At 34.4% G+C, this 15,555-nt stretch overlaps 1 protein-coding gene across 2 annotated transcripts; it reads right to left on the reverse strand.

Moving 5' to 3' along the window:
- Nucleotides 1–454: 454 nt before the first annotated feature.
- Nucleotides 455–15,143, reverse strand: LOC114194208 (carbon catabolite repressor protein 4 homolog 6). 2 transcript variants are annotated; one of them, XM_028084317.1, is made up of 16 exons: nucleotides 14,930–15,143; nucleotides 14,460–14,841; nucleotides 13,698–13,864; nucleotides 13,177–13,242; nucleotides 11,286–11,338; nucleotides 10,608–10,689; nucleotides 10,444–10,475; nucleotides 9,095–9,176; nucleotides 8,888–8,980; nucleotides 8,768–8,800; nucleotides 8,605–8,693; nucleotides 7,363–8,509; nucleotides 7,144–7,229; nucleotides 6,798–6,882; nucleotides 3,466–3,540; nucleotides 548–922 (listed from the first exon to the last, which is right to left on the reverse strand). In XM_028084317.1, exons 1-16 carry the CDS (start codon nucleotides 15,050–15,052, stop codon nucleotides 842–844), a joined length of 2,676 nt encoding a protein of 891 aa, XP_027940118.1. In that variant the 5' UTR covers nucleotides 15,053–15,143; the 3' UTR covers nucleotides 548–841. The 2 variants fall into 2 exon arrangements, with proteins under 2 accessions (XP_027940119.1, XP_027940118.1); XM_028084318.1 differs by lacking the exon at nucleotides 3,466–3,540 and having other exon boundaries at nucleotides 455–922; nucleotides 14,930–15,142.
- Nucleotides 15,144–15,555: the final 412 nt, after the last annotated feature.

Consider the following 15,555-nt stretch of genomic DNA (forward strand, 5'->3'; position numbering starts at 1 on the left):
TACGAAAAAAAAAATTAACTTGTTATAAACATTTTTATAGAATAATATGGCATTCATAGACACTTATTTTGTAATAACGCTACTAAATAAAACAAACTCATCTTTCTATAAAATCTAAAAATATAGCAGCTTCTTTGTATAAATCAATACACTCAACAATTTAAAAATTAATTAATGTATAATTTTTGTACATTACAACAAATTTAATAAAATCAAAATATATTAGCAATAAAAAGTTATTCATTTTTTAGTGACTTGAAGCCTACACTTTCATGAAATTGTTCAAGTTTATTTGCTAAATCATCCCTAATTATAGGAATAATAAATCAAAGCCTCAATCTTTTCTCAGGATATCCCAATAGTGAAGGAAACTGTAGAATAGTGAATCACAAAACAGTTTCAAATTCTGTAGGGCAAACAATAACATTCAACAATTCCATGGGTAGCATTATTCTGGACAAATTGACAGCTCCAAATTTGAGAAAATACCAGATTCAATCCATCTTAAGCAGTTAATTAACAGCTCAAAAATAAAAATACATCTGAATATCATGCACTAAATGTATTTATTAAATGTACAGGTGGATCGATATGAATATTTAACTTACAAATACATTTGCAGAAAAATCTTTATGTATCCTACAGGTTACAAGAGGGGAAAAATTAGGGTAGGGGATTTGAATCCTCACAAGTGAGTTTCAAAGAAAATTGGGGATATCCACCATTGATTTGAATTAAAAGAGCCTCGTAAGGTCGATACACCCCAACTTTTCATGTGGCATCATATCCAAATATCTAACACAATCCTATAAGTCCACTGGTTATTGAATGAACTGCTATTTTAAACCTTGGTGGAGATGTCGGTACCATCTTTCAGGAAAGCCAGCTCCGTCACCAATGCAATATGATCACTGCCCCATTTCTGTACGATTGAGAGGCAAAGAGAAGCTTAAAAGAAATAACAAACTACACATTTCAAGTAACGGTTTGCAAAATCAAGGGAAGTGACAAAGGAAATTATACATGAAAGAAATCTAGTTCAGTTGTCATGTCAACACATACGACTATATCATTGAAACAATTAAAACACCATTTGGTCCTTAAAAGTTCAAAACATGTGGCATTGGCGCTGGAAGTAAGAAAATTCAAAATAAATTCCTGGGATGTCATATAAGTTTCTGAACTTATAACTTACTGACATTTGGGAATTTGCGCCTTAAACAAACGTTAATATGATCACTTGACTACTTTCGAAATTTTGGAACAAAGTGAATGGCAGACTGCAACTTCTGGGTTTATCAAAACTTTCTTTTGAGGACTAATATGATACCACACCCTGAACATCAAACTTCCATTACTGAAAGAATCTACCTCCTAAGTAACAACCTAAGGAACAAAACCCTCTCTTCTGAGATGTGGGTAACGTTGTCAAAATCGTGAGTAAACTCACACGGTCCTACAAGTACAAAGAACACCACGAGCTGAGGTAGATACTGGGTTGCATGAGGAACGGGAAACAATGAAGCTTGTTGAATCAGGGGGATGGTGGGCTATTTCTATCCTTCCGACCTTGTAAGGCTTAGGTTTCACATCCCATAGTTGGCTAAGAAATGAGCCAACCTAAAAAGAAAGGCCCAACACTTATGACCACAAGAGCATACACACCTCTTGACATTGAGGTCATAGCTGCTGTTGAAGTCATCGCTATTGTTTAACATCATCGCTGCCATCCCCAGAGCAATCAGAGCACTCACGCAGAGCTTCACCAATGTCAACATTGCCAAACTCATGAGTCACAACCAGCATAGTCGGTGTTATCCTTCTTTGGTGTTCTACTTGCTTCTTTTTTGCTGGAGTGTTTAGTTTTATTTAAAATTCGAAGGAAAAAGTGGCATCAGGTGGTTCAAGTGACGCTCCTAGAAGAGGAAGTGGAATTGGAACAAAGATTGTTCCTGCCTAGACTCATTGTGTTTCAATTAGTGGGAAAGCAAGAAATATGAAATGTAAATATTGTGAAAAAGTATTAACTGGTGGGATTTATCGATTGAAGTTTCAATTGATGGGAAAGCAAGAAATATGAAATGCAAATATTGTGAAAAAGTATTAACAGCTGGAATTTATTCATTGAAACATCATCTAGTAGAAACTTCAAAGGATATCGGAGCATGTATAGCTAATAAAAACGTTAAATTAATGTTGGGTGTGGTTTATGTGCTGCACCAAAATTTGATTAAAAGATCAAAATTTAAAGAATTCGAATTGGGGGAGTAGTACGGTAATTGCCAGAAAAAGACTAAGGCAAGAAGAGGATAAGGACTCATCACGTATTTTCAAAAAAAGCGGCAGTCAAACTCCTATCAGTGCCATTTTCTAGAAAAGAGGAAGAATGCATGTCAAGTAATTGCTCTATTTTCCTACAACAATGTCATTCCATTTAATGTTGCAAAGAGTGAAGAGTTCAAGAGGATACTTGAGTTGGTTTCCAAACATCGTGCCAGATTTAAGCTACATTCATACCATGAAATTAGGCAAAATATTTGAAGCAACAGGTTGAAAAGACCACTCTAATCTTGGAAGAACATAAGCTGTTTTGTAGAAAGATGGGTTCACAATAATGACAAATGGATGGAATGATAGGAGTAGGACCATACTTAATATTCTGGTAAATTTTCCAAAGGGCACTGTCTTCTAGAAGTCTATTGATGCTTCTGAGATATATATAAGACAGCTGAAAAGACTTTCAGGATGATGGATGATATTGTTGAAGAGGACAGTGAAAAGAATGTGATCCAAATTGCAACTAATAATGCAGCAAATTAGAAGGCAGCAGGAGATTTGTTAATGCAAAAGAGACAAAATTTATATTGGACATCTTGTCCATCGCATTGTAATGATTTGATATAGGAAGATTTTGAGAAGAAAATACCACTCCATCATGAAAAGTTAGTGAATAGTAAGAAAATCACAGGCTACATCTATTCAAGAACTAGTCTTGTTTCCTTGTTGCACATATGTACTAAAGGGACAAATTTGATAAGACCACCATTGCCACTTCTTATTTGACTTTGTGATGTTTGAATGAAAATAAAGGATCACTTATTAGGATATTCACATCCAAGGAGTGTAAATCCGGTCAATTTGCAAAGACTAGAAATGGAGAACTTGTACAAAATTTGATATTCAACAAGGGATTTTGGAAATATATTTTGAATTGCAAGAGGGTGTTCGTCCCCTAATTAAGGAGTGGCATATGGTGGACTCATATGAGAAATCAACCATGGGTTTATTTATGAAGAAATAAATATTGCTAAGGAGACGAGATTTATTTGAAGCAACAGATTGAAAAGACCAATCTAATCTTCGATCATCCATATATGATCTCCCGTCAGTATCACAATAGGCTTTTAAGCTTAAAGAGCAGTTAAGTGATGCAGATTGAAAATGCAACCCGTGAGTCACACTCACTTCAAAACCAGGTGGTTGAGTCATATAAGTTGTTTCTTCAAGAAAGTCGTTTAGAAAGCCATTGTTAACATCTAGCTGAAACAGTTTCCATCCATAGGATTAAGCAAGATTCAGAATAATACGAATTTGAAGAACAAGCTCTAGATACCATCTTAGAATTTGACTAGATAAAAGAGGGAAAAACTTAACAGAATCTTTTTTATTAACTGATTTCACACTTGAATGTTATGTGAAACAGATATTTATAGACATGGATTGCTACATGGTGTTATAAATTGACAGTTGTACCATGAAAAAAGAACATATACAATGAAAGAAACCTACAGTTGTACAAGTCTGACTATTTATACAAGTTGACTACAATATATACACTAACAACCACCGTTCATTCTTCTCTTTTATTTTATGTTTCTTCTCTCCTGTTTTTCTTTTATTCTTCTTTTCTTCTCTTTTTCCTCGTTTTTTGTCTTTTGTTTTATTTTTCTTCTTTCTTTTTTTTTTTTTTTCTTCACTCTTTTTTCTAGTAATTTTCTGTTTTCTCTTTTTTCTCTTCTATTTTTTATCTTATGTTTTGTTTTTAATTTTCTTTTTCCTTTTTGTTTTTTATTTTCTATTTTTCCTTAATCTTTTCATTTTTTTTATCTTTTCTATGTTTTTTTTCTATTTTTCCTTACTCTTTTCTATTTTTTTTTTACTTTTTAGTTCAATAGCACACCCAATGGCAACAAGTGAACAAGGCAGTTCATAATTTTTCCACAACTTGTAATTTGTAATTATTGTGGAAAAATTACGGAAGGAGGAACTACAAGAGCCAAAGAACATCTAATGGAAAAAAAGGGCAACGTTGCACCTTATCCCAAGGCTCCCAAAAATGCTAGAGAAGAGCTTTAGAGACTATTTAGGGAGAAGGCAGCCACTTCAATAAATTTTGTTCATTATATAGGGAGCTTTGGTGATACTAATGAGAGTGAAGATGAAGTTGAATTTACAGCCGCTAGTAATCCTAAAGAGAAAGAATTATAGAAAAAAAGGACCAATGGATATGTTTCGTAGGAATCACGTTCTTAATTTAAAGAAGAGAAAAAAGGAAAGACAAGCTAATATCGAAGAGGCTTGTGACAAGAATTTGAAGGCTTTAGTTCATCAATATATTACTCGTCTTTTGTACCAAGCAAGCTTGTCATTCATTCTTGTTGAATTGAAGAGCTTTCAAGACATGATTTATGGTCCACATTTACCAGTTCTTGTGTATAATGAAATTAGAGTTCCACTTCTTAACAAGGAGATGGACTACATTGAAGGATTGTTGAAAGATCATAAAGTGCAATGGGCCAAACATTGTTGTTCTATCATCTCATATACATGGATCGATAGGAAACAAAGATGTTTGATTAATTTTTTGGTGAACTCTCATGCATAGACAATGTTCATGAAATCCATTGATGACTCAAAATTTGTGAAGACAGGTGAGAAACTGTTTGAGATGGTTGGTGCCCTTGTCGAGGAGATTGAAGAAGAGAATGTTATTCAAGACATCACATATACCGGATGCTTGAAGACATTGGAAAACTTCCTTTAATAAGGAAGACAATCCAAAGGAGAGTTAATCGTGTTGGTTTTATATATAGTTATTCTAATACCTTGAGTTTGTTGAGACAATTCACAGACAAGAAGGAATTAAGACATGTTACAAGATTTGCCACAGCTTATAGATGTTCACTTCTAATGAATGGAGCAAGAACAAGTTATCTAAGGCAGGTAATGGGAGGGAAGCTTCAAAAGTTGTTTTTGTGCCTTGGTTCTGGAACCATGTCGTATTTACTTTGAAAGTCATGGCTCCTCTCTATGTACTTTGTCTTGTAGATGGGGAAAGAAAAACAACAATAGAGACCAGAGAGTTACAGCAAGGAAGACTGTGTTTTAGTGTTTTCCCAGCAAAGAAGGCTGCATTTTAGGATTTACAAATCAATGAAGGTTGTGTTTTAGGGTTTACACAAGAATTAAGGTTGTGTTTTAGGGTTTACACAGCAATTAAGACAGCATTTTACAGTTTACAAATCAATGAAAGTTGTATAAAAAAAACACACAATCAGATGCTCCCAAGGATCAAGAGCTCTGATACTGTCTCAAGTTTAAAGGAAAATAGTTTATCTCTTATTCAATCTCGTTACATACTTATGATATCTACTATACATATATAAATTAATTAGATAAATTTGGAAATGAGTATTACCTATTCTAGGAAACAAAAGCCCTATGATTTTGGGATTGATATGTCGGTAATAAAATTAAGATACAACCCACATACAGAATTAAAAACAATAGGAATCAAATCTAAAACTTCCTAAAATATCTAAACATGTAGTCTAATAACTCAACATGCACTCAAAACCAAAACTCCAACACAATGGTGGGAATCATAAGTTGATGAACATCCAGAATTACAAAGGTTTGCTTTTAAAGTATTGAGTTTGACTCTTAGTGCATTCAGTAGTGAGTGCAATTGGAGTGCTTTAGAGAAGGTGAGAATTTAAATTTATGGAATTGATTTTATAGTTATTTACCTGTACCACTTAGTAGGCTAGTATGATGTGTTAATTAATTTTACAATTATTTAGGTCCACAACAAGAAAAATGTTTACAGCAAAAGAGCATGATTGATGTGGTGTTTGTGATGGCTAATTCAAGATTGAACAAGAGGGATATTACGAAAACAAATGACTATAACATTGATAATCTTGCTTTTGGTGATGAATGGACTGTGGAATAGAATGAAGTAAATTCAACTTTGATGGTTCAGATGAAGACATCTTAGTTGAAGTTGGAGAGATGAAGATGCTAGTGATGGTGTTGTTGCACCTATGAATGATTTGAAGGTTCCTTCAATTGCGAACAATGATGAAGGTCATTGAGGACATGATGAAAATGAAGATCATGTGACGTGCAATGACTATCTACTTTTAATATGAATGATTTCGTTGGATAGTTTGCTTGTATTGAACATTTGCGAATTTATTAACTGTTCTATCTATGAACAATTTTTAGTTGTGTTACGCATTGCATCTTGTCACTTAAGACTTATGAGTTATTTTTATCATCTATATTACTTTTAATGCATGCACGGGTCTATGAATATAACTCTTAATATTCTCATCACTGTTACGTGTCAAATGACATTTTTTATCCACCTTTTCAAATCCTCTTTGAATCCTCGAGTTTGATAACATTGGATATGGGTAGCATAATGATAATGAGTAAAAGAAAAGTCCCAAAACACCCACCTATAAACCCCATCCATCTGCAACATTTCATACAAAACTAGGTTTTCTTACCTTCGTTGGGAATCCTGGAGTCCATTCCATGGCATGTTTAGCCATTGGAGCAAGAACTCTGGTTGTTTGAAGACCTTCAGATCGCCTGAGTGACAGATCAAACGAAAAAATACATTCCTATCAACTCCTTTCATTTAGTTAAACAAAAGTGTACAGCAAAAATTTGAATGCATACTAAAATTCAAACGAATCAATCAGAAATGTCAACGAAAAAAGAGTCACACTTTTACAAGAACTTCAGTAATGACTTCAGACTAATTATTGTCACTTTATAGTTCAAAATAAAATTAGAAGCATGGCACAGCAAATCGGTGACAGATAAACTTGAACAGCTTATAGCACCTACCAAATGTAGTCAACAGTTCCTGAGAAGCGCCTATTATAACTGGTCACAAGGGGCTCTCCGTAAGGGTCTCTGGTCCCTGAACAATCCTGCAATTATACAAGTTTACAGGTATTGTGGAAATACAGACTTTAACTATAGCTTTAAAGTATGAGGTGTAAGATGTGCTAATTTGTCAAATAAAAGGTTCAAAGAAATGTGCAGGCGACTGTTTAGATATACCGTAGCCTCGGTGTATGTGCTCCTAAGCTGTAAAGGGTGCTCCAAGAAGGTGCAATCTTCATTTCCTGTTGCAGTTTCTATCTCCTTAGGGGTCCACAATGCTGGATTATAAGTAGCCTCCTCTGCCCAAATAGATTTAGAAATCTGACGAGGAGACAAGTTATCTTCACCTTCATTGCCTTCTACAGGCACCAAGTTGGAAGAAGAATTTAATTTATTGTACTGATAGGACTTATCAAGATCTGATTTCATTGATGAACTGATGTCAAGAGCAACTCCTTCAGCATTATGTAAGGAAGATACAAAACTCCTGTCATCACCAATATTTTTGCCGACTGCGATAGTTTTATCTATCTCATCAAAGAATGTTTTCTCTTTTTCATCAAGTGGAAAGTTAATGTTGGACAATTGATGAGATTTATCAACCAGGAATGCGGTTGATGAGCTGTTATTTTGGTCATCAGCAATTTCCTCAGGAGATGGGCTATCTCCATACTCTGTACTAGGGACTTCAAATGTATTGGAAGCTGAAGTTTGGCTCGATGGTTTAGTTGGAGAAATTACGCTATTGTCTAGATCTGTTGACTCATCATCAATGCTCACCCTTGTGAAAGATTGATGATATTCCTGAAGAGAAGTTGAGGAAAATTCAAACTCCACCAGTTTATTCTCTTCAGGGACATGTAAGTTGGATTCTTTACTTAATTCTTCATTTGAAGTTGGGACAGCATCTTGTATATGTTCATTGCTTCCCATCCCAGTTTTTTCACTGTTAACAGCTTCAGGAGCTGAAGAGATCACAGGTGTAATGTCATGAATATCACCATTTACAGGAACAATATGGACACCACCTTTACTATAAGAAGGATCTTGTTCTTTTATGCTACCAACTTCACAAAAGATCTTTGAATGGTCAACAGCAGTTTCCTGAGTATCTTTTCCTGCATATGAATCATTTTCCTTTCCACACTCAACATTTGCACAAGACTCAACAGATCTATCCAAAACTGAGTGAGTATGCTGATTATCCAAACTATGACATTTAGTGTCCAGTTTTGTTGTGTCCAATCGACAATTATTTTGTTCAATAACTTCCTTGACACCTTCAGTGGATATGACCTGAACTGAACCAGTAGTAGATATTTCACTGCAAAATTTTAAAACATACTAATAGGTATTTTTTGTATAAAGCAAGAAACACAATAAATAAACCATATATATGTCTCGTATGAAAAAGTCTACCCAGAATTAGGACCATAATAGGGCTTTGATGCACGAATTGCAGAAGCTTGTCCTGATACCTTATTCCTATCTATTCCGGACAGATCTAGCTGGTAATAATATAAAGATGTCATTTCTACATCCAATGTCAGTTCTAGGGAGAGAACAACTAAAGAGTACATACCTTCTGTTCCGATATAAAGTTGTATAACGGACTCTGAGACAAGATTAAAATGGTTAATGTCAAAAGGCCGTGATAAAATTTTACTAAAAAGAAAATGATAACCATAATAGAAAAAATAACCTTGGGTGTACAATTAAAATCCCCACAGATAACTATAGGGGCATCATTCCAGAGTTTAGAAACAGCTTTAGCCTTATCAAGTAGCACTCGAACCTGCTTAAATTAAATATAAAGGGAAAGGAAATTATACGAAGAATTTACAGTATCAGATGCATAGATGACTTCATCAAAAATGGAAAAATGTCATGTCAAAAAGGCAGTGCAAACCTGGCCAAGCTTAATTTCTCCCCTGTTAGGATTGTAAAGCACATGAATGTTACAAACCACAACTTTACTAGAGCCTGTCAAGCTACAGAGAGTGACGTATATGTTATGTTATGCTGACAATGCAAAAATATCCCATGAAATTAAATCACTTAAGGCAATGAAACACCTCGCTTATTTCAAGAAAAGCCCCTAACGCAACCAAAGGCCAACTCAAATAATCCCATAACCTTGTAAACCATTCTAATATGGAAACAGAATAAAATACTCACGTGAACCTGGTTCATAACACAATGTCTTGTTTAAGCAAGACGACTGTCATATTGAACTTAATTAAAACTATATTCCATTGATTCATTTTAACTTTTGGCCTTCATTGTTAAAAAGTTAAATAATTTGCTGAATATAACAGTAACCTTCTCAATCTTTTGTAAAATTGTATCTTCTCTATTTGTGGGTGAGATGCTGGAGGAAACATATTTTTCTTAAGGGGTTAGAGTGGAGATTGTGGTTTCCCCAGTTTAAACAATCAGCAGGCAGTAGTTCTTCCTAAGATGCACAGCTACTCTAAATGGTTGCAATAACCATCCGTTAGAAGAACTTACAGGAAACTATATAAGATCAGAGCACTATACCACCATATCAGAGCAGAGTGGCTTGAGGCTTCTATAGGATGCCCAGTGCTCTCTATTTTGGGGGAACAGATATGACCAAAGCCAATATTGCAACAACTCAAATGCTGCAGCCATCCTACTGAATCAAGTTTCATCTTTGCCCCCATTTTCTGTGTTCTCCAAGATTTTTCAAATATTTCTTTGATTTTTCCCTTCACCTTTAGCAACAGAAACATTATAGGGTTTAAAACCCACAGCTTGCCAATATTGTGGCTGAGCCTGGCCTGGCCATTTCTGACAACCACAGGTATATGTTGCTGTTCCTACACACCAACGGGTCTCTTTCCAAGCATGTATAACTAAATTTTTGTTTTTTCTCTTCAATGTTTTGGGTTCCCCAATTCACAACTCCATGTTTTCTTTTTAAATTCCTCTATTTTCCTTTCTATGGTAATTATTTGTTACTTATTTAGAATGTGACTATTGATTACTAACTTTGGAAATATATAAATTCAGGATAATTATTTGTTTTTTAGTATTTACATGCACATCATTGTCTGTCCTGTATCTATAGTATTTGCCTTTCAGTACAGTAACTATCCCACTATATTATTTTGGGGTTGACCACTCCACTGCCCAGATTTGATAAGCATGCATATGAAGCTTAGGTACTCTTGCATTTTTTTCTAAACGAACATATACACAAATCCAATTAGCCAAAAAAATGAGAGTAATTACCTGGATGGGAAAGATCCATTTCTATTAATGATCTGAAGGATGAAAATATTGGAAAGAAATTCAGGGACGCCAATTAAGGTATGAAGGGAAAGATAATTGAACATACTCAGTTTATCTCAACAGAAATTGAACAAAGCAGATGACAGTATGAGAGCATTATGTACCTCTAGTACACATAGCTGAGCGACATTGTCCCTGAGTCCCAGCTTATTAAACTCAATGCATTCTTCGTATAACAAATTGAACCTATGAAAAATAATGATAATGAGATTATTTCATGCAAATAAAAAATCCAAACAAATGTATTATGGAAGCATGAGCATCCGACAAATCAGGCCCTCCACCCTAAAAAAAATGTGTGAAAAGTAATAATGTAATAGATAACATAAAAGAATAATCACAGAATGACACAGATGAATCAATTATCAACAAGATCACATGAGAAAATACATAAAAAGAAAAGGCCTGCAAAAAAACACATTTGCTCTCAGCACAACAGAGGTACAATAGTTTCTAGTCAATATACTACTTAACGATATTACACCTTTATAAGACAGGACTCTGGCTTATACATCGTACTTTTACACGTCATTTTATTGTAGAACACTACACTTTTATATTATCATTCTGAGCATAAAATTGTATAAGCCAAATAAACAAGGGTAAAAAAAGCATGCACGTAAATCAATTGCAAAAGAAACACAATTTTGCATGGCTAAAAACAACCTTAACAAAACTACAAATGTATCAATACAGTGAATGTTTAATTACTATTGAAGAAAACAAATTCCACTAAGATAATCAGCAAGTGGCATCCAGAGGAAAGTAAAGTTGCACAGAACCTTGATTTTTGCCAAAATATTGCACAGCCATCAACTGGATTACCTGTACGCATCTGTAAGAAGAAAGAATGCTATTAGACTTTATAATGCAACAGAACTATTTATTTTTCTTTCAAAATTTAATTGAAATAATCAATCAGAACGAGGACAGCAACGTAAAAAGAAAAACATTTCTAAAAAGTTATCCGAAGATGGGGTCACTGCACATAACCATGTTACAACTTGTTTAGATTGGAGGGAACTGGAAAAGTAGCCAATCAATCAACTAGATGATGAAGCACAAATGTAGAAATATCCTCAAGTAAAAGCATAGTAACTTGGTTTAAATATGTTTAGTCCCACAAATATCTTTTTGCTTATCTAGTCCTCCAAATTAAAAATTACTTTTTAGTCCCTGACTTTCAGAAAATGTTATTCTTGGTCCCTGGGCACGGATGGTGTTACACTCGTTGATGTGGCTAACGACATCCACATCAACAATGACAAATGTAACTAAAATAATGAAGTGAAAATTCACTTTTAAAACGTGTTTACAGAAATACATTTTTGATCCCTTGAATTTAGGTTGAACTTTCTTTAGTCCCCGAAATTTTTAGCCCCTCAAAATTTAAAATTGATTTTGTAGTAATTGAAAAAATGAATTAACATATCTAATTCTAAACTGAATGTGAAACTTTTGTTTCATTCAGCTCCTCTACATATAAAAAATTAAGAGGTAGAAAATTGGAAAAAAAAATTATTACCCACTATACTTTTTTATTGTAGGAATAGGTTTAAGAGACTAACAATATGTTTTCTAACAAATCTAGACCCCCAAAATCAAGTGAATGAAAAAGGAAAAGTGTATTCACACATTCTAATTGCAACCACTATACGTTAATCTCAAAATAAAAACTTAAGTCAAACGTCATTAGTGACAATGTAACAAGACGGTAGAAAATCGGAGTACATCATTGTGATGTGACAATGTAACAAGGTGATAGAATAAGAAGGGACTACATCATTCTGATGTGACAATGTAGCACGGTAAAAATCGTCTTTCTCAAATTAAATTGTGTAAGTTATGCCAACACATTTTTAATAACACCAACTTGAAAATCAAAATGAACTATTTCCAAATTAGATGACTCAAAAGCCGACTTTTAAATTTGTGGACTAACAAATATTTATAAATTTGGATAACTACAAGATCATTTTATATTTGAGGGACGTAATGTTTCAATTTAGCATTTGAGGGACTAAAAATATCACTTTAAGTTTTGGGAAGTTAAAATTTAATCCAAATTTTAGAAACTAAAGAAATATTCTAGCCAAAAAAAATAAAAAATTGTATTTCTGTATCATTACTTTAGTAACATGTATCACTGTTGAAGCGGATGTTGTTAGCCACATCATCGACGAATATAACTTAGTGGTCAGGGACCAAAATGAGCATTTACTTAAATTCAAGAACTAAAAAAAGAAATTGAAGGACTAGAAAAAATTACTTAAATTTGAAGGAATAAAAACATATCTAAGTCCATTAGTCAATGTTAATCACAACATTTGTACTATACAAAGATGGCAAAGATCCATAATGCAAGATGGGAAGTACATATATATATATATATATATATATATATATATATATATATATATATATATATATATATATATATATATATTTTTAATGGTAAACAATCATCTAATATGTGATATTCAGATCATTGAATAAAAACAAAAACACAGTCATTAAAAAAAAAATTCTATATAAGTTCAACCTAGAAACAGCCTGAAACAAACCAACGCATATCAAAAAATGCACGAGCAGCATTGAACAGAAAAGTTTAGAATAGGGGGGAGCATATGTCATGTAACCTTAAGGCAAATTGCACTTCTAAGTCCAACCCACCTTCCAGATGCCACAGTATCCCTTAGGCTTCAACTCCTCTGCCAACTCATGAAATTTATCAACCTCCTGGAAGTTATAACAAAAAATAAAAAGGGAATAGTTCAATATACAGTCAGTTTTTCCAAGTGATAGCCCAAACACGAACAACACAGTTAAAAAATTAATATTGCATGCTTGCTAAAGCAGTCAAAGAAAAAATTTAAAATTCCAAAGGTACAACTCTTACTAAGCTCAGATGTTAATGAAACTGAAAATTCTTGTTTGGCAACAAATGGCAATTACTTTTCTGAAAATGGAGTAAAATAAAAAGTCCAAGTCTGGTTTTTAACAATTGGAAGTAAAGAATTTCTCTTGTCATATGTCTTATTTTCAAATGTGATTGCCAAGTACAACATCCGTATTTTATATCATGATTATCCCACAAGCCAAACCAAAATATACAACATTATATGATCACAAATATGTTAAAAAAGAATATTAAGCGAGGAGTAAACATTGGGGTATGTAACATAATCACAAACCTGTAAACACAAGATATCAGCTGACCACAGCCCCAACTCAAAAAGTATGCTTCTCTTTCTCCACTGCCAGTCCAAAATGTATGGAGGTATGTGAAAATAAAGTTTGTTCCGGTGGTCCAAAGCAAGGTAGTCAGCCAATATATTATAGGAAAGAACTTTAAACCGCTCTGACCAAAGGTAAAAGAAAAAGGATAAGCTACATTAGTCTGATTACAGATAAAGCAATCAATTATGAGTATTGATAAATACTCAAACCACGAGAGGGAACAAATAATCAATCTCAGGCCCATCCTCCTCTCAGTTGTCAATCCAAATTATCAAGTGTTAGCATTTTCATGCATGGACACTCAGTTCTTACGTCACGCTCACCTTAAGTAAAAAATTGATATTCTCAACATAACAATTCTTCTTGCCAAACAAAAGCCCTCCTCTTTAAATCAAACTTGCATGCGAAGCAAGAGCCATTTATCAAACTAATTATCTAAACATTGCTCCTTGATGGCTTTTTGATTTCTCGAATAAACAAAAATCAGTACTCAAAAGTCAAAACCAAAACCAAATGATTGCTTTAATCAACGATAACTCCTAGCTAACACTCAACATAACGTTTTCATAATCTGATAGGTTGAACAATGCAATGCAGAAACGCAGTGATCAAAATATTATCATTCAGTATCATACCAAAAATTGACTTCTTCGGTTCCTCTTAAACCCTAAGGTAGAAATCTAAGTCACAATCGCGTAGCACAAGAGTGAGGTTACCACAATGAGGAAGAGGCGGCGTCAGGGCAAGCTCCCAGTCCCGATAATCCGGCGGCCGCTGCCGGAGATGCGTCTGCGGACGAAACGTCGGCCGGTTCTCAGGCGGAGGATGTTGCCGATACTGCGGGAAATGTTGCGGAAAGTGCGGGGAATACGGTCGATTACGGAACTGAGGCCGGTCTTGGTGAAGCGGCGGATGAGGCCTCGGATTATACGGAGGATTCTGATTATGCGGCGTTTGGTTCGCGAAGCTTCCGCTCTCACCTCGCCGGAGTCCTAAATTGGCGTCGCGGACAGAGCGTAAGTGCGCATCGCCGGAGATGAAGTTTCCCCTGCCGCCGGAGTACGGGCGGCCGTAGAATCCCCTACCGCGCCCTCGATGCTGCGAAAATATACGAGTGAGAATTAAGATGTTGAGTGCATGAATGTGTTGTTACAGTGCTAAGAATGTGTGTGAAGAGATAGAGTACGAGTGGGCGTGAAGACATCGAGGCGGCGCTGGCTGCTCCTGTGTTGGAGGCGGTGGCCGTGGCCGTGGCTGTGGCGGTGTCAGTGGCGGCGAGGAAATGGAGGGAGGGAGGAGTGCGTCGCATTGCAAGAGAAGCAGAAGGCAAGGATGGGAATTTTATTTGTTCAGTATTCCAATTGTTTTACATGAGATACCACACTTCACACACTGCACTCAGTAGTGTCCAATGATGGTCACCGTAGAAAACCTCTTAAAAATTGGTTTTCTGATAATTGATCATGTTTCTTTCTTCTCAAAGTAATGAAAAAATTTTACAAATAAAAATAAATAATTGATTAGATAAATAAACCAAGGCTTTATTAAGTAGTAAGTTTACCATAATTTTAGGTGTTTTACTTAAATTTTTATATAAAAAAAATATCTATTTAAAACTTATATTTTTTTCAATTAAATTCCTACCATTTGTTTATTTTTATAATTACCTTTTTTATAAAAATCCATTTAATAACAGTTTTTATTTTAATAATTAATGCTAGTGAAAGTGAGTTGATTTTTTAGTTAATAAAATTATTATTACTAGCGTAAACACAACAGTTATGGCGTTTGTTTGTACGTATTTTTTAAATT

The sequence above is a fragment of the Vigna unguiculata genome, chromosome 8 (assembly GCF_004118075.2).
Source record: "Vigna unguiculata cultivar IT97K-499-35 chromosome 8, ASM411807v1, whole genome shotgun sequence".
Lineage (NCBI taxonomy): Eukaryota > Viridiplantae > Streptophyta > Magnoliopsida > Fabales > Fabaceae > Vigna > Vigna unguiculata.